Source organism: Argiope bruennichi, chromosome 9 (genome assembly GCF_947563725.1).
Source record: "Argiope bruennichi chromosome 9, qqArgBrue1.1, whole genome shotgun sequence".
NCBI classification, from domain to species: Eukaryota; Metazoa; Arthropoda; class Arachnida; order Araneae; family Araneidae; genus Argiope; species Argiope bruennichi.
Genome location: NC_079159.1, coordinates 110,004,876 through 110,020,430, shown reverse-complemented (window position 1 = coordinate 110,020,430; position 15,555 = coordinate 110,004,876). Strand labels below are relative to the sequence as shown.

At 27.8% G+C, this 15,555-nt stretch overlaps 1 protein-coding gene across 4 annotated transcripts in view; it reads right to left on the bottom strand.

Moving 5' to 3' along the window:
* LOC129984002 (rhophilin-2-like) overlaps positions 1-15,555 on the bottom strand; it is a 134,972-nt gene that overhangs the window by 14,905 nt on the left and 104,512 nt on the right. For all 4 annotated transcript variants that reach the window (XM_056093749.1, XM_056093751.1, XM_056093750.1 and 1 more), the window contains exons 3-5: positions 3,983-4,111; positions 3,204-3,279; positions 1,953-2,030 (exon numbers count right to left, since the gene is read on the bottom strand). In XM_056093749.1, the coding sequence (XP_055949724.1) occupies positions 1,953-2,030; positions 3,204-3,279; positions 3,983-4,111 (283 nt within the window). The remainder of the gene's footprint in view (positions 1-1,952; positions 2,031-3,203; positions 3,280-3,982; positions 4,112-15,555) is intronic.

Sequence of the window (15,555 nt, the reverse complement as noted above, 5' to 3'; positions counted from 1 at the left end):
AAAAAAAATAAATAATATAAATATAATTATCTCTCTCAACTAAGATGGGAAAAAAAAGAATTAATATAAAATTAATTCTTTTTCTTAACTAAGAAGAAAATGGAAAAAAAAAGAATGAAAATAAAAATAATTCGCTCTCACAACTGAGAAGAAAAAGGAGGAAAAAAGAAGAATAAAAATAAAAATAATATCCTCTCTCTCAACTTTTTTTTATATCTGGATATGGATTTAAAAGCTGCAAAATAGTCACATTTGAAATGAAAAATATTAAAGCAAGTTTATACTTTTAGTTTTTTTAATGATATTACGGTGATATATCGTTGATCCAGAATCAATACAATAAAACACTGTTGACATATTTCTCACTTCATCAAGTAACAATTCATTTGTGTTAATTATTATGATAAAGTACGTTTTCATGTAGAAAAATGGATGTGAGAAGTGATCATTTTCGAGGAGTAGGTGGGCTGTAATACCGATATCGTGACTTCGGAATTATTCACAATCGACGAATTTATAGAAGACAAATTGGCAGTTGCTAATTTAAGAGATTTTGAAGAATAATGTGAAGAAATAGAAGGAAAAAGAAAAATTATTATAAATAGATCGTTTATCTTATTTTCCTTTAAAGATGTAATAAAATATATTGAAAATCTTCGAACATATTGTTTTTCCAAACAATATTGGTAAAACGTCTAATGAACTAAATTCGATTCACAATGCTGTATTTAACTCACAAACAAACATTAAAGTCAGATGGCGATTACAGATTTGATTAATTGAACGTCTATCTGACCACTTATAAATTGTATAAAATAAGAAATGTATGATTTGTTCTCCAAATATGTAGTAAAGATGAGATTTTTTTCAGTTTTATGCTAAATATTTAATTTTAAGATTTAATTATTGTTTTCAGAACTATGTAGCAATTTATTAATATTGTCTTAAAACTTTTTAAAAAATTATTATGTTTCACTTAATTTGTATAAATATAATTCAATTTGAAAAATCAAAGTTGTGTATTAAAAAGTTCCTCATGCATCGTTTTTCATTCCTATGCTGTTTTACACAAATCTCTTGACAGACATAAATGATACGCCACTACATTTATATAAATTTGTTAAGTATTTTTAATTCTGTCTATGTGCTGCATAGGACATGGAATGAAAGGCTATTTCCAAAATTGTCTTTGATTTCTTAGGTTTCAAAAAAGTTTGAATAAAATTAAAATACTAACACGTATAGCACTTTTTAAAAGAAACACAAATTAATCATATATCTCAAATTAGTAAATATTATTTATCAATTAAAAAAACAGATTTAGATTAAATCATTATATCTCTTCAAAAATATTAAATTTACTAATTTAATATTTTAATTTATTACTTAAATTTACTAATTTAAAATTTTACTAATTACTTTCACACTGAAATTTCATCAACTTTCTCTTTTAAGCTTGCACCCATGAAAATTTTTGGTTTATTGTTATTCTATTTTTTTTATAAAAAAAACTTATTCAAAATAAACTTTGTAAAATTGTACACAGTATCAAGTACAAGGTAATTAAATTCAAAATAAATAGCAAATATAATAATTATAAATAACTTTCATTTTTCAAAAGTTCAATAAAATATTATTCGTTTTTGGAACCAATATTACATAATTTCATACTTCACGGTAATCATATTACTATTATGTCAAATACATGAGTTTTGTTTGAATTATCAGACTATAAACACAATTTTAAAAATACAAAATTCATTTAAAATTTAAACTAAAATGTAACAAATATTGATTTTATACATTTGTTTTTAAATATTGGTTTTATTTTAAATTTTCTAGTGCCTTTTTAATAATTCTTAAAATGTTTATTTTATTACTCATGAAAAAATATAATGTCTTAAATGAAGAATCATTATAAATCTACAATTTAAATAAGTACAAGGATTTACCTGTCTTATGTCCATAAATTCTTTAATAGCTTTTTCATATTTACTACTGTCTTCGCTATAGTGTTCAAGAATAAAGTCCTGCGAAAAAAAAAGTAATATTTTTACCACTCAATAAATATTATTAGATTGTTTTTTGTAGTTATTTAAAGGTACAAAAATATGAGTTATATATGCTCTAAATGTATTATTCTCCAACACAAAACGATTTTTGACCTAATCTTAAAAAAGAAAGGAAGAGAGAGAGAGAGGGAGAAAGAGATAATAGTAGAGCCCATGTGGAATAAAAACAGCATTTCAACCTTGTTTCACTTTTAATAGGTTAAAAGTTATGGTGAATCGACGAAAAAAATTCCAAATAAAAAAATGTTTTTTTTTAATGATTCACACAAACACACACAATTAGTATTTGAAAAAAAAAAAAAAATTCTAAGAGGTGATGTCATTACCAAAAAGTTTTCTGTATTTAATGGCGAATTACAAGTTTTAAAATGCTGTCGAAGTATAAAATCAAATTATCGGCTAAAATTGTAATCAGGAATATTGTACCACAAACGTCGATTACAGTCATAAACATAGCAAACAAAGACTTAAATTTCTCCTTGCCTAGATATTCATTATGGTTTATTATAAATTTATTTAAAAGCTGCTGAAATGAACAAACTTTGTTACATTTGACTAATTATAGCTAAAAGGGTGTTTATGATTTTGCCAGAGAAAGATTCTGGCAATATTCCTTTTTATATTTCTTCAACATTTCAACAATTATATCTGGTTGTATTTGTAACTAGACGTTATATATAGTTGTAACAAGATATTAAATTTAGATATCTTAATAGAAATGGTGAGCCTTATATAAGTTTTATAGCTCTTTTTTAAACATGTGGCTTTCGAGTATTTTCGGGGTGAATCTTTCAGAAACTTTACATGTTTAATTTTATTCAGGGTTAATATATTATCTAGCTATTTACTATAATTCATAAAATCTTAGTAATTGTACAAAATTGCTACAGTGTTTTATGTTCCACAAAGGTTTATCAATCACCCTGTTTCATTTGGCATACAAGATCAACAATCTACTACACTCACAAGAACCATCAGGAATTTGTGAATTAAAGATATCATTGGATACTTATTAATACAATAATACGCAATAATAGGTACATCAACTATTTAAGAAAATTAATATAATTACTGAAAAGAAAACTCAGAATTCTTTTATTTCATGATCATATTCAAATTAGATCCACTTACTTTCAAAATGTCTTTAAAATCGATCTCCTTAGTCTCTTTAAGTCCTAAGGGAATCATTGGCACAACTTGAGGAGTACTGTAAATTAAATAAATGCGTAAATGAAAAACAAGATTTCTATAAACATCCATGAAACCTCATTCATTCTATAAAAATGCAATTTGTTCGCAAGTTTTTAAATTAATGGTGAATAAAAATTTATATGTTAATCGATATCGCCAAGTAAATAAAGTTGAGGACAATGAATATATTTTCATAAAAGACATTATAATTTGCCATATTCATAAAAATGCATTCATTGATTTTTATTGCATTATATTATGTTATTTATGCATTATTATGCATTTATTATATCGGACAAACAATATTGTTGAAAAATGATTCAAATTTGTCAAAAATATGACAAATTCTAAAGAGGTACAATAAAGAGGCCACTATTGTATTAGCGAAAATTTTTGTTGTTGAATTTAATAAAGCAGTTGATTATTCCCTTAAATGTTATTCATGGTTTTTTCATGTAAAAGAAAGGCAAGCAGAGCAGCAAGATTTCCAAGAAATGCTGTGATTTACTATCTTGATGAATAATTAATTCGTAGAATATTGGAATAATGTTCCATTTTATTTCAGATGCTTTAATCTGATTAATATAAATAATCAGAATCATACGATGCAATTTCGCTAAGAAATGTTTTAGAGTTTATCCAGAGGCTGCCATGTTATTAAACATGGCAACGAAGTTTGAATTAACAGGTATTGTATTCATTTGGATCAAGTGAAGTACCTTTTGTTCTGGTATATATTGACGGAACTGTTCAGATCCGCCAGTTGTTCCTTGAGCAGCTGCAGGTTGGAGTTGACGAAGCTCAACTCCAAGGCAACCGTCTCGCGAAGCTTCTTGTTCGTCGTCACTCTGGATGGGAAAAAAAGTATGTATGAATATGTATGGAAAAAGTTGTATGAATTAAAAAAAATTATTTGATAACAAATATTTAACATCAATCATACAAAATCTGTTACCCAGGTCCGAAATTTAAACATTATGAATTGTTAAAGCATTTACATTATAATTTTATTCATTAAAACGTGGTGTAAAAGAGGAAAGAAAGTATATGAGAACGATTATGAACTTGTGAAAGAAACGATTTCATTATTTGTTCGTTGTTGAATTTCATTCATAGATGGCAGCACCAAAAATTATTCGCTATACACCCCATTCATTTATGAGCTTTATTAGGAATATAACATTTTTTTAAATACATGAAATTTATATTTATAATTAAAAAGCATTTTTTAAATGTACTTGTTAATTTTCATGAAAAAACTTGATTTTTGATCCTAAGTCTGATGTTATTTTATTATTTTGATTCTAAATATTTCATTAGCAAAAAAAAAAAAAAAGTTTTTTTAAAGCAGTTAATAAAAATTTAATTTTTAACTACTATTCTTAATATGAAAATATTTTCTCCAACCACTCCCAGTAAATCTCAGCATTTTAATTTTCGCATTTTTAGTCACACGATTCACAGTTTTGCTCACCGAATAGTTGGGTGCCAACAGATTATAATCTATTTAAAACAGAGTTTTAAATAAAGTAGGTAAAAAACTTTCAGCAGCAATACGCCTTTCATATGTTTAGGCGTCTTAAATATAAATCTAATAAATAAATAAAATTCACATTCAAAAACATTTCCAGAATACATTTCTGAGAATATTTTGTCAATTAATTTTCTCATTACTATTATTCACTAAGAAATATGTAAATGAACTGTTTTCTGTATTATATGTTTAAAAAAATTCCCATTTATATTGCCACATTGAAAAAAATAAATCAGTAGTAAAAATTCTGCGATATAAAAGACATAATTCTTATTTCAAAATTGATTAAATGCACCTGAACTAAAATTTCATAGCTCGAAGAGAAATAATCATATAAATAAAAATAAAGGTGCAGAAACATTTATTGGCAACATCAGGTAAAAATTGTTCAGAAAATTCCAGAAGTTGCACGGCTTTTTCTTTTGATATGTACAGTTAATTATTATTTTAGAAGCGATATTGTCAGCGTTTTTTATTCGTTCTATATTTCTTTTATCTTAAAAACAAAATTATTCCTTTAAATAGCATTTTCTTGAATTGTATTTTTTTAATTCCCGAAGATATTATTAATCAAATATCATACTGCTGCTTAGGGAATCCAAAGTTTTCTTATGAAATAATTGTTAAAAAATAGTAAATTATCTCACATAATGTTAAACATTATTACGCCAAAATTTTTTATTTATAATTTTCTTTATTTTTCAGCAATACATTTCTATTTTCAAATAATTCTACTGAAATATTTTAATGAATTATTTGTCTAATTTTTTGCATACCATAGTTTTTACCAACTACCACACGAAGTCGAGATTGTATCGATATGAAAAATCAGAGTATTGTTATGTATTCCTTAAATAAATCCACAATCAATGCAATTTAACATACGTTTTCTTAAAAACTAGAGAAATATCACTGCCAATCGTTCAAAGTAATTAAAATGTCAATTAATTAAAAGTTCAGTAAGTTTTTCTCATTTTCCTGCTATATCCTTAGGAAATATTATTTTACTAGGGGTACTATTACGACTAGGATAACGCTGGAAACCCCGTGATAGATTGTACAGTAATCCTTCCAGGTTTACTTAGCAAACCCAGCTTACTTCCCTCACTATAATAAACATGTTTCATCTGTAATAAGAGTTAATTAACAGTTTCAAATTAATTGCATAAAAGTAATATTTTATGAAATCATTCTTCATAATAGAAAGCACAATTAATATAAAATGTATTGTGTTCGTATTAATGAAGCACTATTCACATTTTTTAATAAAAAAAAAGTGAAAAAAAAACACCCAACAACAACAACCAGTAGGTAGTAAAAATATTAACCACAAATTGTGATAACTCTCCTTAATGTTGTACTGGCATTTAAATCAATTTTATTGTTTTATCGAATCTTTCACTCGTATTTCCTCCCAGTTTTAAAATTATGATAACAATTGCTTTGTCAGTATTAAAGTCTTAATGGAAAAAAAAATCATTTTCTTTAAATGTTAAGTTAAAAGTAGAATTTCACTTTCGCTGTTATTAATATTATTCTGTTATTAGGCGAGCATTCTGTATATAATTGTCATGACATAAAAATAGGAACACAATGGCTTATGCAATCAAGCCAGGCAGATCCAGACAGCCTAAAATGTTATCATGTTTCGTATAAGAAGTTAGACTTTCTTTCATGTTAATTTCACTGATTGATTAATGAGCTATTAAGACTATTTCAGTGATTAGATTATATACAAACTCAATTTTCTATTCAATTTTCAAGCTTTAAAAAAACATATTCTGAAAGAAACCATATTCAACAAATCACATCAACTGCTTCCGCAACATTTCATTCCATAATGATGAATGGATGTTGAATCAGTGTTGCTAAGTGACAGACAGATAGTGCACAGACGAGATATAGGTAAGGAATCTTGCGTAAACGCTTAACTAAAAAGATAAGCAAGCTCCAGACAGGAGATAAAAACGATTTTATTATTGTTTCCGCAGCTTAATTATAGTAAAGCAAACAAAAGCTTCGGAATAAGATGAAGACGCCAACTATTTTCAATACTCCAGTTAAGACCATTTCAAGGACAGCAATAACATCAGTAATAGTGAAAGCGACTTTAAATCCGATTTTTACAATTCTATAAGTATATTAAACTGTTAGGATAAAATGGACTGTTTATTATTTTCTATGAGAGAAAGATATAACGTATAAAATTGGTTTGAGCCAATTATAACTTTTTTTTTCTTTCATTTTTCAGTCTGTTGGAATTCTAATTTCATACTTGAAATGGCCTAGAAAGCAGAGAAAAAAATTCAGTTAACTGAGCGTGAACGAGTTTAAGATAATTGTCTGACGAAAGAAGCAACAGAAATTTTCTTTTAAAAATTGAAAAGTGTTTTTTTCCTCTAAAGAATTAAAATATTCTCTATGTAGGATCTATCTTAAGGCCTGATTTTCTACTGAAAGGAGTACGGATTGTGTCTAAAAAGAAAGAAAACACTATAATCGCCACAAAAATTCGACCACATGATACTAATGAACCACTTTTAAGATTTACCGGAATCTAAAAAATACATTTTCGAGTTATATCTATTTTAAATAAATATGATAATTAGAAAAAGCAACAGCTGAAATTTGGTATAGCGGTATATACTAAAATTACATGCTATTATTATATTTTGGGTTTAAAACATCTGAAGAAAGCTTATTTGTCAATCCATACACGTACATGTGTAGACAATAACTTAAAAACACAAGGAGCTAGATGTGTGAAATTTGGCATTTGGTTGAATTTTTTAAATTATAGACCTGTAATATATTTTGAAACTGACTTCTATCTGTGACTATTTGTAGGTTTGCTTATGTATGCTAAAGCTATAACTGGACAACAAACAAGAAAAACGGAACATGACCTCTGATCGTAATATTCGGATTGTAACAATTAAATTTCGAACCAGATTGGCAATAAGATAAGTTCCAAACGCCTACTCAATTCTCTATACTTCTCTTCGGAGTATAAAATGTACCATATTGTGATAGTACAATAGAAAATCAAGAATAAAATATTTCAGCTCTTTGGCTGTAGATAGATATACAACATTTCTGTGACAGTACACAAATTACAGTTGAAGGAAATGATTTTCAAAAGTCTCCACGAGTTGTTTGAATGCAGAATATTATCACTAATCGACTGAATTAAGCCATTCTGCCTATCTAGATACCCATGTGGTATGAATGAATGTAGTCTAGGAAGGCGAGAACTGGGACTCTTAAAAGCTATCACCAAGTCACAGTCCAACCCCTCCATAATAGGTACATTCCATCATTCGAATGGAGGTAACTCTACCTTACAATATTGGTATACCTATCAAAGAAGTGAGAAATCTGCATACCTATGCAGCAACTACTCTTAAGGTATTCTTGATAATAAGGGCTTCTGATGGGACGAATTTTATCAATAATTAAAATAATTTAGAACAAATTAGTTAAAAAGTAACATGCATTGAAATATATTAGTTAGAGGTAAAGGGAGCAATATTTTTTAATGCCTTTATTTCCTTTACATCAGTTTGGAACTAAGCATTCCTTTCGCAATCGTCCCGCATAATGACTTACCGTGGGTTTTTTTTTTTTTTTTTTTTTTTTTCAGAATTTTTTAACAGAAGAAATGAGAGAAAACAAAAGTGTGGGTTGCTTAAATGAGGATGCAGCGCGTGACACAAATAATTCCGAGAAATGAGATAAAAGGTATTACTCAAGAAGGTCAAAATTTTTTGAGACTTTTTATCTCTTTGTAAGAGAATATTTGTGCAATAACGACAGATTTTTCAGTTCTAATACTTAGTATTCACAAGATCCTAGAAATTTATCTTTCACAGCTCTATTCATTTTGATTATAGACCAACAAAATTTGAAACAAGATAAAATGACAGATTAAAAAGTTGCAAGCTAGTTTCTCATCATTAAAAGCGGAAAGTCGGATGTCAGATTTGCAAGATTTTTGACGTCAACCCGGGTATCTCACTGTTTTCAAAGGTTGATTTCACACAATAACATGAAAGTAGCGAAAGCATAGCACATAGTTCTCAGAGAGTTACCTAACTCACGAGTATTGATTCTTACATTTTTTTTCCATTCATAAATACTTTAACGAGATATAAATTTCAGCTCTTCTTTTTTGTTAATTTTTTTTTTTTTTTTTTGAAAAAATAGGGTTAGAAAATGTTTGAAGAGATCAAGCATTAAAGGGGCAGTTTTTAATCACTATTTAAATGCAAAGCTATAAAAGTAAAATTAATTATAATTATCCTTTAATAATGGTTAAAGTATACAAAATAATGAGGTACGAAGGTTATTTCTTCTTCTTTTTCGATAATTTTTTTTTGAAACTACGCATTCAAAATAGATTGGAGCTATGCTGTCATGGGACTGGTTTCCAATAGTAACGTTCATATGCACAATAAACAGAACATATACAAGACTATTAAAAGAATACGGTTGTAATACTTAAGACAATTAAAAATAGTTTGTTGACGAAATAATTGATATAAAATTATGCTTAAGACATTTAATTGAATTTAAAATACAATCAATACTTCCGGTGATTTTAAACTGATCCCCAAAGACAATTAGTTTCAGAATGAAAACAATACAAAAATATTTAGTGCACGATTAAAAATAAATGATATTTGTGAAATTATGATTGAAGTTTCTAAAAAGTTAAAAGGCAATAAAAGTAGTATTTTCTTTATTATATCATTGTTGAAAAAGTCAAAATTCCAAATTTATTAATTTTCAATGGTTTGAAAAATTCTAAACTTGCTTTTTAATTGAAAGTGGAATATTTAATACTCTAACACTACTAGGTAGTTGAAATACTAATTTTTATTTTTAACACAAATATCGTTTTACATTTATTTTCTCAAAGAATGTGTCATTTAATAAACGTATTATCTTTTCAAATTCGATCCATATAATTCCATAGAGATTAAAGTTTGTTATAGAAATCACATTTTCAGATGTTTTTTCTTTATTAAGAATATGCTTTAAAAAAAAGAGATTCGATTGATTTAATTGAAAGTTGCATGCAAGGTAAGAAGTCTAAACAGTAAGCTCTTCATTTAATGAATGACATTAAAGCAAGGAAGCTCATAAAATCATGAATTATAAGCAATATGAAAAATAGGATATTTAAACTAGAAACTAGGTTATAAATGTAAATGTTAAATATTTAATACTATTAATATAAATATTAGCAACAGCAACAAGAAATTTTTTTTTGGTAAGCTGTTAGAAAAAAGTAAATTCCTTATCAGCTAAGTAAGTATTTTGGAATTCCTTTCAATCCTTAGTCAAAAACAATGAAATCATGAATATTGAATCAATCATAAAAAATGGCTTAATTTACATTGAATAATTTAGCATTTATTGTAAAATAAATGTTTAACATGATTTTTATTGAGTTATTTAAATAAATTAAAATTATATTCAAATGTATTCAAAACAATAAAAGCACGCACAGTTTCTGAAATTTTCTGAAGACCATTTTTACATGATATTAATATAAATCTTTCACTTTTATTTAATTAATTTTCTTGAAGCTATTTAATTTTAGCACATGTGCATTTAAATTGTTTCAAACTAAGGAAAAAAGTAAACTTAGAAGATTTAAAAAAAAATCTAAATGTAGGAAAACTAACATGTCAAATACAGTCAAAATTAAGGATTAAATTTCACTTTTCAACTCCTATGTTCTAAGCAATTGCAGCTATCGAAAAACCCTTAGTACAAAAGTTGTTCGCCTTAATGAGATGTTAATACGCCTCATTTCATTTATTTTTCTAACTTCAATCATAAGCAGGTAATGAGGATATTAAAATTTCAACTCCCACCCCCACTTCCACACCTTTGAGTTAGATGCCTATCTATAAACTAATCCAAGATTTTTGCTCTCCTTATAAAATATCCCAAAGAGATTATAATTCAACCAAAATTAATTTAGTCATCGTGTGAAAAAATAACAGATATATATTAGAAGGATGTAAAAACTCCAAAAACATCAGCCAAATTCCGTTCATTTAATTGAAAAGTGTTATTATCTTATTTAATCTACTTCCTAAATATTGCAATTTATTTGGATAATTTAAATATATATATATATTTGCAACGATCTACGATTTAAAAATCCACCCTTTCTGCTCTTCGTCTAGTGGAAAATCAAAAATGTAGGTTTTTATCTTCTACGCCATCTCTACAACCTTTTTACTTAAGGATTTCGACATCACTTATCACTAAGTCTCAGGTGCAGCATTATCATATTACAGTCGAATTATCACCACACAGTTACAGTTTCCGTGTGCAACAAATGGGTCTGTGATTATTACAAATAAGCATCTTCTTTTGATTTCCCAAAAGACGGGGGGTGGGGGTGAGAATAGAATAGGTTTAAAAACTGGAATTGCAACAAATGAAATATTAAAAGTTTGAAAGATTAGGAATATTGTTTAAGAATCCAATTCTGAAACATTTAAAAACATTAAAAGATTCGGTGAACAGAATTTTTCTTTTCTTTTCTGTTTATGATTTTTTTTTTAAGGAAAAAGTATGCATTTATGAGCTAGATTAAAGAAGTAATGGCCAAATGTAAATATAGCTGTGGATGTTTATGTAGACCTTAAGGAAACCTTTAATTTTTATAGAAAAATAGGTTTATTTCCGAAATATAATATGAAAAAATCCGGAAGAAAGCTATCGATAGCAATTGGGATTAATTGGGATAGCAATTGGGATTAAATTCCCCATTACCAAAGAATATTAATATAAAGGAGAATCTCATAAAAATGTAATGATTTTTAACGTATAGAATGAACAAATAATAAAAAGAATACAAATAAATAAAGAATACAGGATACAAATAAATAATAAATATCATTAATAACATTTTTAAATTCATTAATGGAATATAAAGTTTATAACTTCTAAATTTCTTCAAAGTAAATAAATGAATGCAGGCGATAAATTTGTCTATAAAATAGGATTAAGTTTTTTTTAAATTTTTTTTTTATCATTTCTAAATTTCATAAAAATTACTGAATTCAAAGGATTAATTTATCGCTAAAAAATTACATTTGTAATAAGAGTTTTTTTTTTGTTTAATAATTCGATTTCATTCTGATAAGGATATTTCGAATGTTTCGTAGACAAAGTTGTTCGTGTGTGGGTGTACTTCCTCTTTCCTAGGAAAAAAAAACCTTTCCAAAACAAAAGATAACATTATGACTGCTTAGACAATTGCAAGAAGACCAGACTGCCGAAATGGCCGCAAATCAATCTATTTGCAGAAAAGCGATGTCGCTTTACATTGAAACAAAAACCGCTAGTGGATGATGTCCTCTTGCCATTGTCCACAGCGAAACAATCAAACGAAGCCGAGGCTGCCGTCTGTTAAGAGGTCAACCGCGTGTCTAAGTGACGGTTCGTGACTGCTGGTGACCTTATGCAAACCGAATCCTTAATTATATTTTGTGTACAAAGTTGCAGCAGTGGCATTTTAAAAATAATTGAGCACCCCCCCCCAAAAAAAAAGATTATTTAAATTATCCTCTAAAAGTGGAAAGTCACATTTTCTTTAGAATCGTAATAATCTAAACATCTATTATAATTAAATCTTTGGCGTTTGCGTTTTATGATGTCTCTCTCTCTCTCTTTTTTTTCTAGTCCAAGAATAATCTTCAATTTTTTGAAGAAAGGAAGAAAATTCGTGAAGAAATATTGGTTCAACTAACGACGCTCATGATTTTTTTTTATAATTTAAGCAAAATTATTTTTTTTTAAAGAAAATATTCCGTAATATATATATATATTAGAACTGAAAAAAACGTCTGCCCGTATGTTTTTTTACGAATGTGCTTACGGACAAGTATGCAACTGAATTAATTGAAGTTTAATCATATCCCTTTCAAGGTAAAGTAAACTTCAATTTTTAGGTAATAGAAGATTAGAGAGGTATACAGCCCAATCAATATAACTGAATAAAACTTTTTAAATGATACAATTTACATGAATGGAAAATTTTTGAAAATATTTTGCTCACAAAAACATTAAAATAATGTTACCTACAAATGATATAATTAAAATTTTACGTTAAGTAGTAATTTTGGCGACCAAGTTGTTGTTGCCAAAGACGGCTAATTCTCAATGAAGCAAAAGCATTAAAAAAAAAAGAGTCAATAAAATGAAAATTTATACTTTTTAGTACCACAATAAAATTATTTTTTTTATTTAAATATATCAAATTGATATAATTTAGATTTATTTTTGCAGATTTAGATTTATTTATACATGCAGCATAACTCGAGTTGAAGAAAAATACCACGAAGTTTTCATATTTTTAAGATGGCCTATTTAAGACGAAAAATTCACTTCCAACTGCTCTATAACGAAAACAACTTTCGTCAAAATTGAAAATCAGACATCTCTTTCGCCATGGAAAAAAACACACAAAAACAAATTTAAAAAAAAAAAAACAGAAACTAAACAACTAAACCTCGCAACCTTCAGACATCACTTTCAGAAACCACTGATTAAAATGTCACGGCTGGTCAATTTAAGTGAGCGCATCCAATGATTCGAATAAGCATCCACACCATTACACTTTTTCAACTATCCATTAAATGAATCAAGTAAACAGTCACATCTGAATGGAAAGAAACTGCTTATTCATGTTTAAAGCTAATTAGTTGCCAAGTTTTCCTGAAGTTCTTTTGTGAGCAATGAAGAGTTAATCTGCAAGACGTTTAAGTGACTATTTTTTACCTTGGATTGAAAAAAATTGCTGTGATGTTTGATCAATGGAAACGTAGGATTAATTTCGATGTAGCTTAGTTTAAGTTAGTTAGATATGTTAGCTTAGTTTAAGTTTTAGTTAGATTAAGCGATATCATTACACACACACTTGCTGAACCAAAAATAGTAGACTCTACAAGGATGGTGGCTGATCTTCGCCGAGTTGAAGGTCTGTAGAAGAAAAAGCCAAGAAGAAATGATCTCTCTTTCTCTCCCTGAACCCGTGGGTTCTCATTTGAATAGAAGATTGGAGTCATCATGACATCAACATTTTATTCCAAGATTAAAGAGCTTTGAATGTTGTTAATGCTCATACGATGCATTTAAAAGTGCGTCTCGAATCTTCTAATTTTAGAATCGATTCCATGTTTTAGGAAGAAAAATATTAGACGTCAAAAAAGCAGTGTAACATAACATATAGTTAGGTGATATTAGTAGTTACACGTACCATGTGACTGTGACGTTGCACAAATAAAGTTCCTTGAAATTTCTTTTTATCTCCTCTGTTTGTTATTTTTGATGCAAGGCCGTAGGAGAATTATCTGGTTTGGTGGTAGTACCTTTTATAGCTACTTCGACCTGAATTGCCAATTTAAAATTCTGATTCTTCAACTACTTGTAGTATCTTCTTTAGGTTTTCAGTTTATAATATATTTTTTTATTTTATCTTAAAAATTTTTTTTGTTTAATTTTTGTTTTTTTTTATTTAAAAATTTTTGGATACATTTTTCTTTTTTAAAATTTTTAGTAGTGAAGAGTTTTGCTATATTAATAAAGGGAGATACATTTTGGAACAAATTATTAATATCAAACGTGAGAACTGTTATTTTAAAAACACCCTTAAGGCAATGCTGGCCTAGTGATAAGATACCGGCAGAGATATCAGAGGATTTCAGATTCGAACCTGGATTTCACAAAAAGTCCTTCGTGCATATAAGTTTGAAGCATTTTCAATCTGGCAGTTAGAGTCAAATTTTCTACCGCCTGGTGTAGGGTGACAATTTGGAGAAGAAGGGGTTGGCGTATTTGTAGTTCTCTTCAATCTAACCTCTGTTAAAAATTACAAAGATTTTATCAAGAGTCCTCTTGTTGTTGCAATATGAGATATTAAAATAACCAAACTAAATTTAACTAAACTAACTCAAAGTGCAATTTCTCATATATTTCATATTTGTAAGGAAACATAAGTAAGAAAATATGATGGGTTAAAACTACTTTTTGAAAATTTTACCAATTAACTATTTTAAGAAATTAAATTTACTCGATTATCGAATTAATCGCAGGTTTACAAAACGTTTACCAACCCGAATAAAAGAAAGCAAGTGAAATTAGAGAATCAAACGTCTGAATAAGAATTGGTGTACTTGTTCACCTTAGACATTAAAATCAGAATCATATGGCATTTTGTTTTACTTAGAACTCAAAATTAATATCAGCACCTATTTAGTACCTATAAAGGTAAAATATAGTAAAATTCTCTTTCTTCCTTAACTCCTTCGTAATTTTTTTTTTCTTTATACATCAACTGGTGCTATTTGCGCTATTTTTTTATGAGTACTTTCCGTCTTCCAATTCAATCGAGTTTTTCCCCATTTATAAGGTCACGTGGGTTGACCTGGCCTTAACGATATACTGCCACACATTTTATACGCACGCCGCAGTAGCAAAGAAAGCATCAGGTGAACCGACGACACCGGTCGCTGTTCCTTTTTCTTATTTTTTTCTTTCTCATTTTATTTGTAATACCATTTCCCAGGTATTATTATTTTTTCTTTAGTGCGAAAGTAAAGAGAAAAAGTCGCTTTCACCCATTTTTTTTCGGCAAGAGAGCTCTTTTAGGTCAATGGGTTCGCGGTGCGATTTTATTTTCCTGTAATATCGATCGGATTTTACGGTTCAATACAACAATGCAACTTTCCG